General features: G+C 36.3%; 1 protein-coding gene across 3 annotated transcripts in view; it reads left to right on the top strand.

Moving 5' to 3' along the window:
- PLOD2 (procollagen-lysine,2-oxoglutarate 5-dioxygenase 2) overlaps nucleotides 1-18,560 on the top strand; it is a 91,750-nt gene that overhangs the window by 22,259 nt on the left and 50,931 nt on the right. For all 3 annotated transcript variants that reach the window (XM_028504437.2, XM_028504436.2, XM_036017882.1), the window contains exons 2-3: nucleotides 12,595-12,686; nucleotides 15,961-16,097. In XM_028504437.2, the coding sequence (XP_028360238.1) occupies nucleotides 12,595-12,686; nucleotides 15,961-16,097 (229 nt within the window). The remainder of the gene's footprint in view (nucleotides 1-12,594; nucleotides 12,687-15,960; nucleotides 16,098-18,560) is intronic.

Here is an 18,560-nt window from a genome sequence, read left to right as displayed (position 1 = left end):
GGGAATATGACATTGAGACTTCTTATCATCTAGAAGGTCCCAGTGAATCCTTTTGATTAAAAACATCTTCTCACCATTTTTCTTGTGAAGCAGGCTAATCTTTTATAGTTAGTCTTCTTAAATATTTTGGAATTCATCATCACTCCTTTTTCTCAAACCCCACATCTAAATCTGTCAGTCAGTTTGTTTAGTCTACCTACATGCAGATCCAAACTGAGCAAATGCTCTACATCACCATTGCTTCCAGTTGAGATTATTGTTGTAATCACTTCCCACCAGGCTTCCTCATTTTACCCTTGAGCATTTGCAGTCATAGAAACCAGAGTAATTCTGTTAAACACTAGTCACACCATGGGTCACAGTATTTGTAAAGCAGTAACGAGTTCAGATTCTGGAGCCAGGTTTTCTGGGTTCAAATCTAGGCTCTGACATTTATAGGCTATTTAATTTTGGGCAACATAAGTGTATAGTTGGAATAGTTGTACTTGGATTAAATAAGTTAATTGTAGCTACATGGTAGATATTAATAATAGTAGTAGTGTATTTTAGCAATTATTATGTCATCCTTTTACTCAAATTTTTCTAATAGCTTTGTATTGCATTTGCAAAACTTAGAAAAGTTAACGTGTTTAGGATTTACATTGTTTTGCATGAAATAAGGTCCAAGGTCAATTATGTTGACTTCTGCTGCTGTTGCTGCTGACCTTCAAGACTTGTAATCTTCAGAAGTAAATCAGATGCAGGCCAGACTTGTCCAACAGTGACTTGCCAGTGAGAATCATTCATGTATGTCTTTTCACATATGACCTGGTGCAGAATTTAAGGAGGTCACTATTCAAAACTGAGAGAAGAAATAAGAAGGCAGGAAAATCAGGCACTTATACAACAGGAAGCTGATTGGATCAGAGCTTATTACGTTTTAGAGGAGTTTTTGTCAGTGAAGCAGATGGCAGCACATAGATAACCTTTGATATGGGCTTTTATGTCCAATCAAAATATTGTTATACAGCCAATTTTACATAGAAAAACAAATTGTGGGACAGTATTGTGCTCCTGTTAATTTTCAGAATTTGTATAATTTATACAAATATATGTTGCATACTTTTGGCCTATTCTGTATGTGAAAAATCACCTTGCAATCATAGTTGAAATAAATAATATTTCTCATTAAAACATTAACATGTTAATTTGTCATAGGCTTTGGTAATTCAGAACAGAACCTAAGGCTTTCTTTGTTTGGAATAATATGAGATAAATTCTCATCGGTTTATCATTTTATTTATTGAATATCAACCATATGATAAAATATAAATGTAGAAAAACTAAAAGTACTGGAAAATATGGAATATTTATTATATTATAGCAATTAATTATTGTGTATGACATTTTATAATTGCAGCATGTGGAAGACCTTTATAAAGTATAATACAAAACCTAGAGTAGTAAGAGCTAATAGTTGATAAACACAATGCCATTAGAATAATGATGATAGAAAAAGAAATTCTGCCTGGCAAAAATCATGTAGCCAAAACAAAGTCAAAGATAAATTGTAAATGGGAGGAAAATATTTGAGTCACAACATGTACTTGGAATTTATTCTACAGATGCAGTCATACATATATATCTCACTATCTGTTGCAGGGTTTTTGTTTTTGTTTTTTTAAGTACAGCATTGGGATTACTGGGTCAAAAGGCAGTTACAGCCCTGGCTGGTGTGGCACAGGGCATTGAGTGTCAGCCTGAGAACCAAAAGATTGCTGATTCAATTCTCAGTCAGGGCACATGCCTGGGTTGCAGGCCAGAGGCATGCAGTGGATGTTTCTCTCACACATCGATGTTTCTCTCCTCTGTCTCCTTCTTCTCTTTCTAAAAATAAATAAATAAAATCTTCAAAAAAATGGAAGAGAACTAAAAAAAGAAAGGCAGTTCGATCTTTAATTTTTTGAGGTATCTCCATACTACTTTCCACAGTGACTACACCAGTCTGCATTCCCACCAACAGTGCAAAAGGGTTCCCATTTTCTCCACACCCTTGCCAGTACTTGTTGTTTGTTGATTTATTGATGATAGCCATTTTGGCAGATGTGAGATGATATCTCACTGTGGTTTTAATTTGCATGTCTCTGATGGCTAGTGATGTTGAGCAGTTTTTCATATGTGTATGGGCCATCGGTATGTCCTTCTTGGATAAGAGTCTATTTAGGTTCTTTGCCCATTTTTTGATATCAGAACCCCGAAACACCAAAAGAATATATACACCCCTATGTTCATAGTAGCACTATTTATAATAGCCAAGATGTGGAAACAACCTAAGTGCCCACCAGTAGATGAGTGGATAAAAACATGGTGGTACATTTACAAAATGGAATACTATGCAGCAGAAAAAGAAGGAACTCTTTTCCTACAGCATGGATAGAACTGAAGACTATCATGCTAAGTGAAATAAGCCAGTTGGTGAAAGACAAATACCATATGATCTCATTTATAAGATGAATCTGATGAGCAAAATAAACTAATGAGCAAAATAGAACCAGAGGCTTGGGAACATACTGACAGCTGTAAGAGGGAAGGGAGAGGTGGGGACTGGTTGAAAGAAGGTGAAGGGATTCACGTTTTAAAGAACACGTATGAATAACCCGTGGACATGGACAACAGTGTGTGGATTGACTGGGAGTGAGAGGCAGGCTGGGTGGAGGGAGGCAAAGGGCAAAAATTGGGACAAGTGTAATAGCATAAACAATAAAATATTTAAATAATAAAATTAAACCAAAGTACAGCATTGGATTAGAAACAATGTAAATATCTGTCATTATTATGGTGCTTAAATTATGCCTCATCCATCTAATGGAATGTGATGCAACTGGATTTTATTTGAAAATATATCAAAGATATGTAAATATTTTTAAAAAGATGCAAAAATGGGTGTAGAGTATAAGGTATTTGTTTTTACATGTATTAACATACTTCTTGAACCAACATAGGAGCAATATCATCAGTACCTCCAAGGGAGAGTCAGCTGGATGTCTGGGAGAAAGGGCTGGGAAAGAACATCACTTTCTGCATTATCTCCTGGTCCAACAAATTAAGTTACGAAGAGTGGCTGGCAAAGGAAACAAATCAGTCATGTGTGTAAATAAACATATGTTTTTAAATCTTCTGACTTGGTACAGTGAATGCTAGCATGCTTCTGCTGTTTTATGGGATATACTCAAAAAACCCCCATTTCTCTTACATAAAGTTTATGACAGTTTACAATCCAAAATGAATAATAAAGCTCCAGTTTTTTGGAGTCTTGTAGTAATCCTGTAGCAGGTGTCTATAGTGGTAGATGTCAGATCACCTACACTTAATTTTACATCTCCATTAATATACTGATTCAGTTTTCAAGTAATCTCTTATATGGCAACTTCAGCTTATTGAACAATATGGAGAACCAGCAAGTTGTGGGTGAGGATTCTGAGTTGCCAAAGTAGATGCAATAAAACTCTCAAGACTGAGGATGGATGTAAGGTAGATAGGTATAATAGAAAATGTTCCCTTCTGAAAAGTATTATGTGTTCATGGAAATGTGAAGTGGAAGAAGCAAATGCTTCACTGTATGTGATGAGTGACAGTTACAACTTTTCTCCTCTTCTGTTTCCCTTTTAGCCACACTATACTTTATCAGGTCCACTTTTATTTGAAAAAAATTGGAGGGGAGGCCTATATGGCATTATGTTTCATTAGAACACTAAATCATGAACTTTTAAATTATGCACAACAATTAAATGGCCATTTAAACTATCGCATTTTGTTTGCACACTGGTGAGGGAGAGGTATGAGGTAAGATGTATGAGAGAGGTGTAGGGGAATAGCAGAGGGTTGTAACAAATCTAGCCAGGATTCAACAGACTTTAGCACTGCAGACTCATGGGTTAGAGCAGCTTGCACTATCACTGTTGTACAACCAGAACCCATTCTTTTTATAGTGAATGTATTTCCTTTTATTTTGTGATTGCCCACGCTGCTTTTAATTGTGTATCCCAATTCATTTATTCTCATTCCTTTAGGTAGGCAGACTTCTTCAAAAAGATAACAATGGAGAAGTAAAAGTCACCTTATTTTAGGCACCTTGCCCTTACACCTTTCTCAGGGGCATGGCTTGCTCCTCTGTCTCCAGGTAGCCTCTGCCCTAGGGCAGCTCTTCCTTTGGTTTGTAGGAAATTAGCAGGAATATATTAACTCAACCTCTGCTGTTTTGTTCTGGTTGTTAGCTTTACTATTGTTGCTCTTTGCTTAGGAGTGTGGGAAATATTTTTAGTGTCTATGTAAAATGTGGAATAGTAGTAGATTGTTCTTAATTTCAATGACTCTGGTTATATTTTGTTTGCTTTTTTCTTTTGTTGATTATGTTCTAGTTAAAGGACACATGGACAAAACCTAGGGGGAGGGTGGAAGCAAGGGAAGGAGGTGGGTTTGGAGGGGGTAGAGGGGAGAGGTGGGGAGAAAATACAGACAACTGTAATTGAGCAACAATAAAATAATTTAAATAAAAAAAATAAAATGTGGAATAAGCAGTAACAGATGAAAGTTGTCTGAATCAACTACACAACCTTGGGATTAGATTTCTGGCAGACAATTCATAGTCTCTGCTAAAGCATTTGCCTGGCAGATGAGTTACACAGTCTCACTCAAAGGAGGTTTCATTACTGGTACATCTTTCTGTGTTGGAGGTTGCAACCCTTGAACCCATGGAATTTAACAGATTGAAGTCTGCTGTGTTTGAAAGGGGCAGATCCCTTTTCCCTTGACATTAAAATTACATCCAAGGCATAGATTTCATAACTTTTGAAGGGATGAAGTGTGCTCTTCAGTTCATAAATCCTAGAAAATAGTCTCATGCTCTTTGTATTAATATTTATAAAGATAGTAAACTGATTCTCCAAGACAAGTCCATTCATTCTGCATTCTTTTACTTGTACGTTGTATTTGCTGTGGTCCATGTTTGTGCCCCCACCCCCCAAACTCGTAAGTTGAAATCCTAACCCCCGAGAGTGTAGTATCAGAACATGGGGCCTTTGGTTAAGTCATGAGGGTAGAGTCCTCACAAGTTGATTTAGTGGTCTTATTAAAGAGGCAGCAAAGAGACTCCAGTCCCTTCAACCACATGAGGAAACAGCAAGAAGGCGCTGGCTATGAACCAGGAGGAAGGCTTCGCCTGACCGTCTGGGAGAAATACATTTCTGTTTTTATAAGCCACCTGGTTTGTGCTATTTTGTTATAGCAGTCCGAATGGATTAACACAGTGTCAAGACAAAACCTGCCTCCTCTCCATTAATTCTTCCCCTACCCAGTTATCTCTCTTGAAATAAAATAGAGGAAGTCTATTTTTTTCTCTTCAAATATTAGGAGATGCGGAGTGGTGAATCTTTTTTTTTTCTTTTTCAGATAGAAAACAGTTTCAATCCCTCACCTATTCCTAACTCCTAGAAATTCTTGAGCATAATATTGATAGCCCTTTGACTCTGTCTTGAAATGTGTCTCCCATTCAGTACTAGGTTACCCAACAGGCAAACTCAACATGTATATATATAATCAGAAAATATGGGTATCTAAACAGAAAATCAGAAAACCCCTTAAAAAAAAAGCATTTTAATTTTAGCTCATGTACAGCATTTTTTTTCTATTTGAAATGTATATTTTGAACTGAAGTACTTATGAGGTGGTTTCATTCCACTTTGGTTTTAGTCCACTTTGATGTACTAGGAGCCTACGGCCTCTGGAGGTCTTAATCTGGCCCTGCTTCATTTGATATCTGGTGTGGGTGACATTCTGGTTCTGGAAGAGTTTATCCTTAACTTACTGCCCTTCTGCCATTTGTATCCCTGGACTGTTTCTCATCCAGTCTTTTATACATAACCGGCCATCCTCACCTGTCTGGTCTTATTGCCCGTACTGCTGGGGTGACCAACTCATCCTGGTCTGCCCAGGACTTTCCGTGTCTCAGAACCAAGAGCCTGTGTTCTGGCAGCCTGCTTAGTCCTGGGCAGACTGGCAGTTGGTCACCCTGCATACCACCCCTCCCCACCGCCTCCTAGCGCATCTTTTGCTGTGTGTCTGTGCACTGTCCACAGTGGGCTTCCATCTGAGTGCTAACATGTATGAAGGTGGTCTCTATATAGCATTAGTGCTTGAATGTTACATTCCCCTTTTAACCTTCTTTGCAAAAATGCTGAAGAATCCTCTGATGTCTCTTTGATACTTCCTTATTGAAATGGGGTTGTGAATTGCTCTTGAGGATTTTCTGTCTTGAATTTCTTTCAACAGTTCCACAAAATAAAATTTGTTTTCTTGTCCTCCAGCTTCAGTTTGTCATAGTGTTTACATGACTCAGTGCTTAACAAAGCAACACAATTGTGCCATAAGACCTAGGGAAACCACAGTTTTGGTAATCGGGAACCCTGAGTTCAGCACTAGGTGGGTCATTGCCTCACTGCAGGATCCTGGACAAGTCTCGTTTCCCCTTTATTTCCTGGATTACTACTCTGTAAAAGAAGCGGGCTTTGCAAGACTGTTCCTGAGGCCACAGTTTATGTTAAAGTGAAATGACTCTCGTCAGTAGTGAGCAGGGTATCATTGCCTTATGTAAAAAATTCTTTTCTGGAGTCTGTGTGGAGGCTCTTCTGATCTCTCTCTGGCCTGGCCTTTGAGACCAGAACATGATACCCAGCCCTCTATCAGACACAGAACCATTAATCTCATATGAACTCTTTGAGACAAAAGCTTGCTGCCTATAGGTAGAAGCATAATGGGAAGGGCATTTTCCAGACCATCCCCAGGTTTAACCACTCACTAGGAGGATTCAGGGTTCAGCATACAGTCGTATTCATGGTTAGGATTTAGTGTAGTGATAGGACACCAAGCAGAATCATCAAAGGGAGAGGGCCCATGGGTCAAGTCCAGGGAAACCAGACCTGGCTTTCGACAGTCCTTCCTGATAGGGTTACACAGGATTTGTTTAATTCCCTCAGTAACTAGTGACAACGCTCATGAAATGTCATTTGTTAGGAAAGCCTATTAGAGACTCAGTGCTCAAGGTTATTATTGGGAGCTGTTCAAACAGGCATCCCCTGCACCAAAATTCCTACTCTTAGAAGGAAAGCATGTGTTCATTATACATATATTGTCTGTACAATTTAGATACAGCTAACCATTCTTCTCTGAGAATGATGGGAACCCTCCTCAAATGTAACTTTCTATTTGCCAGCCAAGGAGTCACCCTGCAAGCAGATCTTCATAAGACATTATCTCTTCTGCACGTGTAATGAAACTCAGAGTTTGCTCCTAGCCCCTTGGCTTTTCACCACCAAGTAAAGCCACATGACACAGTGGAAAGAAGTAGACTTTGAGGAATAACGGAAGTTCTACTCCTGGTTTTGCTCATAACTTGTTGGGCGACTTTGGCTAAGTTGCTTAGCCTCTATAAACCTGACCTTCATCGCGAATTGAAGATAATAAAGCTAACTACATAAGGGTTTTGTAGAAAACAAATGTTTACATAGAACATACTGTATGATAAACATTGTGATAGGCCCAGGAAGTGTAGTGCTGAGCAAAAGACTCTCCGCCTTTCTGCAATTTATAGTTTAGTTTGGGAGAGAGACTTTAATCTCAAATAGTAACCATGCAAATTAGTATCCAGTTACAGCAATGAACAATTTGTGGCAAGTGCACTGAAAGAGAGGTAGGAGGTGCACTAGGTAGAAAGAGAAGTAAAAATGTATCATGAGTACTGACCTATACTAGTGGGTGTGGGGAGGTCTTGAGGAAATGGCACATATGTAAGACTCTCAAATTTGAAAAGGTGGCAGCTACATCAAGAGATCAGGAGGGATTAGGTAAAGGTCTTGCACAGGCTCTTTTCATTTGGTGGGAGGGGTCAGGCATTGCTGGAAAAATCAAAAAGGGGCAGTGCAGTTGGAGCAGAGAGCGCAAAGGGAGAGAGGTAATGGATGAGATTGGAGAGGACACAGGTAGTTAAGAACCACTTTGAGGAATCCCAGCCACCATCCGAAGAGCAATGGAAAGCCATTTAAGGGTGTTTAGCAGTGGGGTGACATGATCAGATATATAAGCCTCTTGAAAAGACCACTCTGGCTGCTTTGTAGGGATATGGTTGGAGTGGAGAAAGTGGGTTTAGGAGACTACTGCAGAAGCCTGGGCTAATAATGATTGTAATTTGAGTTAGTTTTATATAACTTGCTTGGAGTTGAAGAGAGATATAAAGATTTGAGAAAGTGTAATTTAGTTATTTGCTAAATTATTTGAATGAACAACTTCAAGCTGAACTATTTTTACATAGTGGGTTTTTTTTAAACCATTACTAGTACCATAGAATATTGAGAGTTGGAAGAGATACTAGATTCTTGAGTGTATAATTCTGGTAAAGAAAGATACAACCTGCTAAAATTTGCACAACTACAACCTCCCTTTTCCATGCATCTAGAGTAGAAATAATGAGAAAGATAAGATACTATTTAATACACCAAATTCACAGTGTATTAGCTACATTGCATATATTAACCAACTTAACTATCATAGCAAACCTGTCAGGTAGGTGCTATTATTACACACATATTAAAGGTCAGAAACAGATAAGACACAAAGTTTAACGGACCAATTTCTGACAAATAATAAATGGTAGTAGAGCTGGGGTTTGCACTCGGGTAGTTTGTCTTCATGTTCACACAGCCAACCACAGTGGCACACTATGACACTAGGGCGAATCCAGCCCATGGCTATTTTTTGTACAAACAGCCAGAAAACTGAAAAAGAAAAAAAAAACAGTTTTAAAGCGTTTGAAAGAAGAAGGAAAAAAAAAAGAAAATTGCGACAGAAAGTGTATGTGGCCAACAAAGCCTAAAATATTTACGATTCGTTCTTTGCAGCAAGGGTTTCCTGCCCCTGCATTTGCTGGCCATTTTAAGGAAACATGTTTCAGTAAAGTTGAGAGCCACTGATCTTTACAGATGAAGGCCATGTCTGGTTGTAAAATGAGTGAGTTGCAGAATGAGAACAGTGTACTCAGAGTTCCTGTGGTAGGATGATTTTTCTTGATATTTGCAAATTTGTAATTAAGGACTGGTTTGACTCTGTGTAGAGAAAGTTTCTTGGGAAGATAGGAAATTTATTTCTCAGTGGCAGGACCCAAGGCAGCTGGGCTAGGGCTGAGTTACTTAATGTAATCCCTGTCATTAAGACTGAGTTCCAGATGGTTTTTATGTGCCAATTTAGCATTTAGCAGGATAAATGAGCAGAAAAACTTCCTGTTTTAAATCCATCATTTGTCTTCAAACGAAAAGTTAGGTCAGCACCATCGACTGATAAATTCTGCTCTTATATCAACGAATATTTGAAGAAAAAATAATGAATCTAACAGTGCATTTTCCTACCACATCTGTGAGTGCATTCATGAAAGACATAGCATGTTTTGACCTTTCTTAATAAATTAACTTATTGACTTTTGGAAAAGTTCATCTGAATTTTTGTAGAGAGCTAAATAGTTAGCCATTTCAATATTTATTAAATTTTACTATACTGATAGACATTTTGTGGGACTTTGTAAAGATGATCACAGAAGTGCCTTTTTTTGTTGTTGTTTTCTATGACGTGATTTTCTTGGGTAAGTGCTTGTTCTAATCTACCACACTCTAGATGCATTGCATGTTTCTTTTTTGTGCAAACTGTATTAATCGCTCGCCTAATAGAATCAGACAGTGGCTGTGGAGGTTGCATTGGGCTGCAGGTGAGCTTCTGTTTCCCAACCACTGTAGATTGGTGCTGGTGGTGTTTGATGGGTGCCTGTTGTTCAACCATTCCCCTGTCATCTCACTTTGTCATTTCAGTTGAGCTGGATGCACTAGATAAGGTACTCATCATAACTGTTTAAATTATAACTTCGTTTGTTTAGAAGATTGCTGTTTTCTATCTATGGCATCTTTCCTTGGGTGATTTAGACTATTGAAGTTTCATTTTGAATATTTTTTGTCATTTTTCTGGTTGGAAGATAAGGGATTGTGCATAAAGTTGAACTTCTTTTTTTAATTATAGGAATTTCCAAACATGCAAAAGGAATCTCATTTTTATAGTTATCATACATGGCCAGTCTTATTTAATATTTGCCTTACCCCTCCTCCTTCATTGCCTTATATCTAACCTCACATAAATTGTAAACAAATCACAAACCCTTTAGCCTGTCATTATGAAAATACTTTAATATCTGTCTCTAAATCATAAGGGCTCTTAAAAAAATGTTATTACCATGTTAAAAATTAATAATTTCTTAATATCAACAAATTTCCAATTAGTGTTCAGATAGCTTGATTTTCTTCTAAATGTCCTGTTTTGCCAATAGTTTTTCAAATCGAGATCCAACTGAAGTTCATGATTTACCTTTGGTTGAATTATTTCTTAATTCTGTTAATATAGTGTAACACTTTTTGTTCCTTTTTTCTTATTTGCCATTGATGCTATGGGTCAGTTGCCATTCCTTTTCATTTTAGGTAAGTTTGTAGTGTACATTTTAGTGAAATCTAAAGTACATATCAAATGTAGGTTAAATATTTGATAAGAGCACTTCATAAATGGTGAGCAAGTTGGACCCTTGAGTTGGTCGGAGAGAGCTCCTAGGTCGTGCTTGTCAGCGTTTTCTTCTTCTTTGTCCCCTAGTTGAGTAGGATTTATTTCTCATTACAGAAATGATGCTGGTTAGCAGATGAGAGGAAAAAGGTGTTTATACAAGTACAATGTTACTAAACATACCTTCATTTAACAAAATTGTTTAGATTGCCAGACTACACATTTTTAGTTCCACCTTCTGAGTCATTGGATTGGGTCATGTATATGTCTGCCCGAGGGTTTGGCCAACATTACTTTTCCTATTAAGGATGATGAAATCCTTGCTGTTAATTTTATACTGGAAATGGTCAGCATAAAGTCTATCCACTTAAAATATAAACTTGTAGCTAATTCTTATGATTTATGTAGAAAAAAATAAGAAATCTACCTTTAAATGGTCATTATATTATAGAGAAAAAATACCTTATAAAGCATGGTTTTTAAGTTTATTAATACAGTCTGACATTCACTATTTTGAGTTTTTTTGTCAGTGGTAACACATCAGGTTTTCTTAATTGTTAACCCCTGTTAACCAATTACAAATAAAATTTTTTAAATAATAAAGAATAGTTAATTGAAAAAAGTACTTTTAAAATATACTTACTTGGGGTCTGACAACTTTATGAAAAATGACTTAATTTTCCTTGAATATTTTTCATAATGGTGAATATTATGCGAGAAATCCCTCTTAAGAGAAAAAAAATCTAAGAATGTTGTTTATCTTCATGGAAATGTTTTCATTTTCTGGGTTAACTAATGAGTGTTTGAATTTATTACTTCTCTATGTGTACTGCACATATTTATGTTTTGTAGTTTTAATTATTTTCAAATTTTGATGATTATTTTGGATTATTTGAAATTGTTTTTAATTGATTCCTATAATCCATTAATGCTATATTCAATGATTGTCTATTGCTTAGGGGACATTTAAGACCTTCTGAATTCTTTTTTCTTATTTATAACTGGCAAATGAGAATCAAATCATGTAGCTTAGTGCCAGTGTCTAGAATATAAAAAAAAAATGTTAGTTTTGTTTTCTTAGTCCACTGGTCCTACTGTATCCTCAGGTTAAAAAAGAAGTTCTAGCATCTTTGACATTTGTTGATGTAGTTGTTTCTTTTATGCAGTTTGTAACATGTCTTTTCCTCATAAATATCTTCTTTGATAGCTTCTATAGGTATTTTTAAAAGGCTCCTTAAACCTATTTATTTCTCTATTAAGAGGGAGTATTTTTGTTGGTTTAAAATAATCCAGTAGAATAAAATTGTGACCAAAAACTGTGTATTTACTAGGGCAGTGTGGATTTTGGTTCCTTTTATTCTTTACAAGTAAAAACAAAACACTGAAGTGATGTAAATGTTGTTTTTACAGACTTTTCTTATACAACAATTCATTGATAGGAAGAAAAAAATTAGGATTCTGTTTGTAAATACTTGTTTCCAATTTATCATAGTTTATTTTAAGAAAACTACGACCAGTCTAATGATTGGATCTTTTCTTTTGCACGTGTAATGTGTTCCCAGACCTCACCGATGTGTGTAATGCATCAGTGATTATTTACAGGTGGCGATGAGGCTGGTTGATCAGATAATATCTAGGAGAGACTATCTTTACAGATAAAAATGTTGTGTATTTTATGGAAGTGTTTCTTTTAGTGTTGAAATTTTCTGTTGAGAGCATGCTTTTCCAAAAACATAAAAGCATTTTCTTACCATTAAAATGATTTTTTATTCAATGGTTCATCATTTGGCAGTAGTATCACCAGCTTGAATTGCCTGTTTTTTTTCAGCAGCTCTTTGTTTATCCTTGTTTATATTAACAAACCAGAGTATTCCCATGAGTGCATGAGGTTTTGAATCACCATGGTGATTATAAAGTGGGAGCATTTAACTTCTTTTGTGGGAAGCCATCTTACATTATTTCCTTCTGTCTTTGCAGATAAATTATTAGTCATAACTGTAGCAACGAAAGAAAGTGATGGATTCCATCGGTTTATGCAGTCAGCCAAATACTTCAATTATACTGTGAAGGTAAGGCATACCTTTAATTCATGAAGATATTAAAATATGTGCCTAGAGTACATTTTTATAACAGTAATAACAACAGCAACCCAATCTGCAATCCATAGAAGAAGGTGAATTTGATTGCATAATTGCTTTTACAAGTTATATATACTTGATCATTTTAAAGATACATTTTGGCCTCATTAATATGCTGCCACTCAGACAATATTTTCTTAAACTTGCTAATGCTTTGTATAAACATGTTTATAAAATAACAAAAATATATTTATGTGTTTTTATATTTATATTTCTTTCGGGGGGTCGCGTGTGAGCACAACATACCTGAGGTTTGGCAGGAACGTTTTTGTCTGCCATACTGTCACTTTGCTTACAGAGAAATGCAAACGTGACAAAGGGGGTGCCTTTCTGTCCCATTGGGGAGAATTGCTTTTCCTGTTTTTTATTTGTTTTAGAGGAGTTCGGAAACACAAAAATATAAAAAAAGGTTTTAGAAGACATCTTCAGGGGAATACCTCATTGGTAAACGATCAGAAGAAACCTGAGGAATTTGGTGAGCTAGTAAAGTGAGCTGTGAAAGGCTTTTTTTTTTCTTATTTATTTAATATAAATAAGGGCCTTTCAGCAAGGCTTTTTTTTTTCTCCCCACAAATAAGAGAAAATAGGGAGGAATCTCATATAGGAAACTACACAAATTAACCCATTTACAGGGAAAAAAACCCTTACAAAGTGGAGGTAGGGGGCAGCTTCACCTAGGAAAAAACTGAGCTGTTCTAGTACGTAATATAGAAAGAAAGTAGAATTTGCTACCACTGGAAGACTAGGTTAAGATAGAATACCTATTAAAGAGGCTGAACTTTGCTGGGAAAGAGAGCCAGTGTTAACAACTACGTGTTTAATACAGGATAAATGAAAAATATGAATTTGTTAGGATAGAAGAGAAATACAATAGTATACACTGACAGGAAGCACAATGGGAGTAACACAAAAATCAGGGTAAAATAATGCTGAAATCCAATGAGGGCAGTCTTTAGAGTTCAGACTGAGGAGAGCAAGGAGTGTCCTATGTGTGAGTCACTGTGTTAGGAACTTTATATATGGTATAGAGGTCTGTCTGGAAAAAGTCCAGCCTTTGTTAATATAATGAGAACAGTTTGCATGACATGGATGTAACCGGGAAGCTGAGGAGAGTGGACTGGAATGGGCATGTGTGAACAATGATGACTGTGCTGTACTAGTCAGTGGGGGTGGTAGACACCATCGAGTGAGTATGTGGACTGTGTGGCCATTGCATTCAAAATGACTGAGGTAGTAGAGCAATGAATCTGCATCAAATTTTGCGTTAACCTTGAACATTCCTCCACGGAAACTATTTGAATGATTCAGAAGGCTACGGCTATGGGCAAGTGGTGATAGGCAGCTTCATTGCCACAACACGCCTGCTCATGCATCACACCTCATGCAGTTTTTTGGTGAAACATCAAATCACCCAGGTGACTCAGGTCTGCTCTAGCACAGATTTTGCGCTATTCTGTGATTTCCGAGTTTTCCCCAAACTAAAATTACCTTTGAAAGGGAAGAGATTTCAGAGTGGTGATGAGATTCAGGAAGATATGGCCGGGCAGCCGAGGCCTGTGAGAGAACTGTGTGAGGTCCCAAGGTGCCTACTTTGAAGGAGACTGAGGCATCATTGTCCTATGTACAATGTTTCTTGTACTTTCTTCAATAAATTTGTCTATTTTTCATATTACATGGCTGGATACCTTTTGGACAGACCTCATATATGGTATACTATTGATTCATTATATGAACTCTTAAGATGCTTTGTTTATCGGTGAGGAAAACTTGCCCCAGGGTACGGAGCTATAACATGAACTCTTGGACCCCAGTCCTGTTGGACCACCTGGCATTTTTTATCCTCCTGCCACCTTCCCCTTATAAAATTCAGTGGCTCTCAAAATGCATCAGCATTATCTGGGAAATGGAAATGCAGATCCCCAGACCCCACCCCAGGCCTGCTGAATCACAGGCTCTGGGAGCAAGATGCGGCAGTCTTGTGTTTTAACAAGTCCTCTGTGTGATTCAGATACAAGCCCCAGTTTGGCACACTGATAGAGTGCAAGGAAAATGGAGAATTGAGCCTAGTATAGTGCACTGTACAGAAAGGCTCTCGGGTGCCCTGGGCCCGGTATTACTGCAGTATTGGAGAAGTCCAGGAGGGTTGTGAAATGGAAGTGGAAGTGTAATAAACCCTAGGGCCAGAGGAGGCCACTTTTTAGGGCAAAAACTAGTATACATACTGACTAGCCCTAGTATGAATCCAGGTTCACATCAGTTTGAGTTTCCTTGCTTAGCCTTTTCTTCTACCCTTCATGAAGTGATACCTGGAGAGGTAGGTTTTGCCAGCCAGATTTCTATTTGGCTCAAAATTTAAGCAAAATTTGAAACTAATAATTTATTTTCTAAGTTTATTTTATCAATTTCTAATGATTTTTATTTTCATTATTGCTTAATTTTATAAATTTCCAAGTATATCATTATTTTGGGAACTTCAGACTTTCTTCTGATGAAAGAGTTATTCAAGTCTATGTTGGGTGTGGAGGACATATGCTTCCTGCTCCCTCACAGCCAGGTGTGTCACCGTATACCTTTAACTCAGGTGGGAGATGCTGAGGCGAAAGTAGACAGTGATAAGAACATCTCCAAGTTTAGTTCCAATTAATTGTGCTTAGGCAGTTTCTTGCATGGAATGAATTACTATGAAGCTTTTGAGGGTTGTGTATGAAGTAAAGAAGGTGATGTTTGACTTGCTACTCCCTGTGTTTCCCTGAACAACCCATTTTGGTTCAGTAGGAAAATTGCTTAAGGCTCCATCAGGAGTCACTGAGCCTCCAGGGCTTTCGGTGTTCATCATACAGGTTTGCCATCCGATTGGAAGTGTTATGGAAACTTTGTTCCTTTTCTTTTTAATCTGAACAAATAGAAATAACATATGAGAAATACTTTCTGCAACCACCTCTCCCCCCAGCTGTCTGCCAGATTAGACTCTACTTTTGAAATGGTAACATTGGAAATAGCATTTTATGGGGTGGATAATATTTAAAAATTATGACCTGACCTAGGTATCAAGTTTTCTTCTTTTTAGTGTTATGATTTAGTGAAATGTTTAAAGGTGGTTACTGTGTAATACTCTACAAGTATTACAAGTTGCTGATGACTTCCAGATTTTATGATACTGTCACTTGAATTTTGCTCAGGGATGAAATGTTGATTTTATTTATAGGTCCTTGGCCAAGGAGAAGAGTGGAGAGGAGGTGATGGAATTAATAGTATTGGAGGAGGCCAAAAAGTGAGATTAATGAAGGAAGTTATGGAACATTATGCCAATCAAGAGGATCTGGTTGTCTTGTTTACTGAATGGTAAGAAATAACCTGTGGCTTTTTAAATCTATATTAAATTATTTTTAAAAAGAGTTGAAATTCATATATATAGGTTATATATTAAATTACATTATTCACAAGAAATCATTATTTTTAAAAGTAGTTTTACTCATAAACCACGTTCTGACATAGTAATATAATGTGATCAATTTTGATGAATTATCATAACCACCAATGAGAAAACATGACATGAACTAATATATTTCTGAAATTAATGCTTTAATCTTGATTCAGAGATGGAGTAAAGATCATGTTGAGATTTCCTGAGAGTAACTCAGGATTCTGTTTAACCAAGAGCAGATAGATCATGTAAAGTTATAAATGAGAAATATGAAAACCTGTATTTATTAAGAAAGATATATAAATATCTTTTATAGTGTATAAATATCTTTTTGTATACTACTCCACCTTACTTCTACTTAAATTTGAGTGTCTGCTGTCTGTCTTTCTTTACCTTCTGACATGTTTTTTTTTAATCATTGTTCAAGTACAGTTTTCTCCCTTTTACTGACATGTTTTTAATAATGTCATGTTGTCATGAGTCATTAGTGGTTGGTGCCTTCTTCATTTCTCTGCCTTTTTAATTCTATGTGCTGGTCATTGATTGCTCATTTGAAATCCCCTTGCATTTTCTTCTCTAATGTAGGAAAGTTTCCTTATATCTCTCCCTCAGTTTGAAGGTCTAAAACCATACATTATTGCAGATGAAAATAAGATGAATCCTTTTTATGCAAATTTGTAAATAATGAAGGCATAACTTTTCAAATGAAAATAGACTTAAATTCTTGGGGCGATCAACACTTAAAAAGCTTTGAAAGTGTCCATATACTTGCATCTCTAAAATTTTCCTTATAAATCCTATGACAGAAAAGTAAGTTCTGCTTATAGTTAGTTACTTATTCTTGCAAATATGAGTTGTGGTATAGCTGGTTAGCTGTGTATTGAGAATTTTTCTACAGGCTCTATTATTAAATATATTTTTACCCTTGCTAAAATAGTAGAAAGCTTATAAGAAGTGTTTAGATTAAATATTAAGTACATTTAGGTTTGAAATTACTATGGACTTCAGTCATTTTGGTCAGTTTGAATTTACCACATGTAGGTTTTAATTTTGACCTTGAGGCAGATTATCCTCGTAAAAGTTACCTGACGCATATTAGCCAGTGATGGTTTTAGGAAGAACTTTCCCTCTATCTTTATCCGTGCCCTGTCCTAACACCCTCATCTAAGATTTAGTCTTGGAAGAAACTGATTTAATAAGGAGCCAATTTGTTTCTAATGAGGAAAGAGAAACAGAGGTATCTAAAGACTGCTTGAGGTTGTATTTGTGTATTTAAATGATACTTTAAGACTCAGCTTGATAAAAAATACAGTGGTGAAATTTTAATGGTAGGCCAGTGTGTGCCAGGCTCTGTTAGTGTTTGGTTCACTATATCAGTGACTGTTTTGTCAAACAGACAAAATTTCTGACAACTCCCTCTGTGAGAACAGTCAGCTAACTGAAAACATGCAGCCTAACCTCTGCCAAGCCTTTTCCTAAGACCAATCATTAACCTTTTCTTTATCACCCATCTTGTCTGTCCTGGAAAAACCTAGTGATAACGAGAAGGTAACCAAGGAAAAGAGGGTTGGACAACTGGTACCACTTTAGAACTTTATTCCCCCCCTCTCTTTTTTTTAAACAACACCCTTTTTAAAAAGTATCATGTGCAGAGTGATCAATACAATTGAAAATTATAGAGATACGAATTAGGTTGTTTGTAAATTATTCGAAATAGGATACTCATCTATCAGAATTCTATACAGAATTGCTAATCTCCTAATTAAGTTTACATCTGGTTAAGGTTAGAATTCAGAATATATTAATTTTAATAAATTAAACAAATTCCTATTTCTTATGTGATTTTTTAGGGACCAGTCAACTGTAATAGTTTTAGGGAAGCATGGGTTTCCAGTATATAGAAAAATACAAAGATTTATATACTGAATGGCTTACATAGGCTTCTTTAAAATAACTTTATTGAGGTATAATTTATATATCATGATATACACTTAAGTGTTAAATTTAATAATTTTTAGCAAATTTACAGAGTTGTGCAATTATCATCAGTATTCAATTTTAAAATATTTCCAGTACCCCAGAATGATCCCTCTAACTCATTTACATAGGCTTTTGTAATTAATTTGAACACAATTTTATTTGTTAAAATACATATTTGTTTAGAATTATCTTCCAAAACATATATTTCTTTTACTCTAGTCACATTGATGACCGATTGACCTAATTATTATGTAATGGCAAAGCTTTTTTTTTTTTTTAGAATCGTGTGGGCCAATGTGTAACAAGCAGTGTTTGACTAGATGTGAGTAAACAGATGGATACTGAATGTCCCCACAAACTTATTCTGTGATGAGTACAGAAAAATATAAACTGGCAGAGTC

Source organism: Phyllostomus discolor, chromosome 2 (assembly GCF_004126475.2).
Source record: "Phyllostomus discolor isolate MPI-MPIP mPhyDis1 chromosome 2, mPhyDis1.pri.v3, whole genome shotgun sequence".
NCBI classification, from domain to species: domain Eukaryota; kingdom Metazoa; phylum Chordata; class Mammalia; order Chiroptera; family Phyllostomidae; genus Phyllostomus; species Phyllostomus discolor.
The sequence above is the reverse complement of the archived record's forward strand: the minus strand, read 5'-3'. Positions and strand labels throughout refer to the sequence as shown.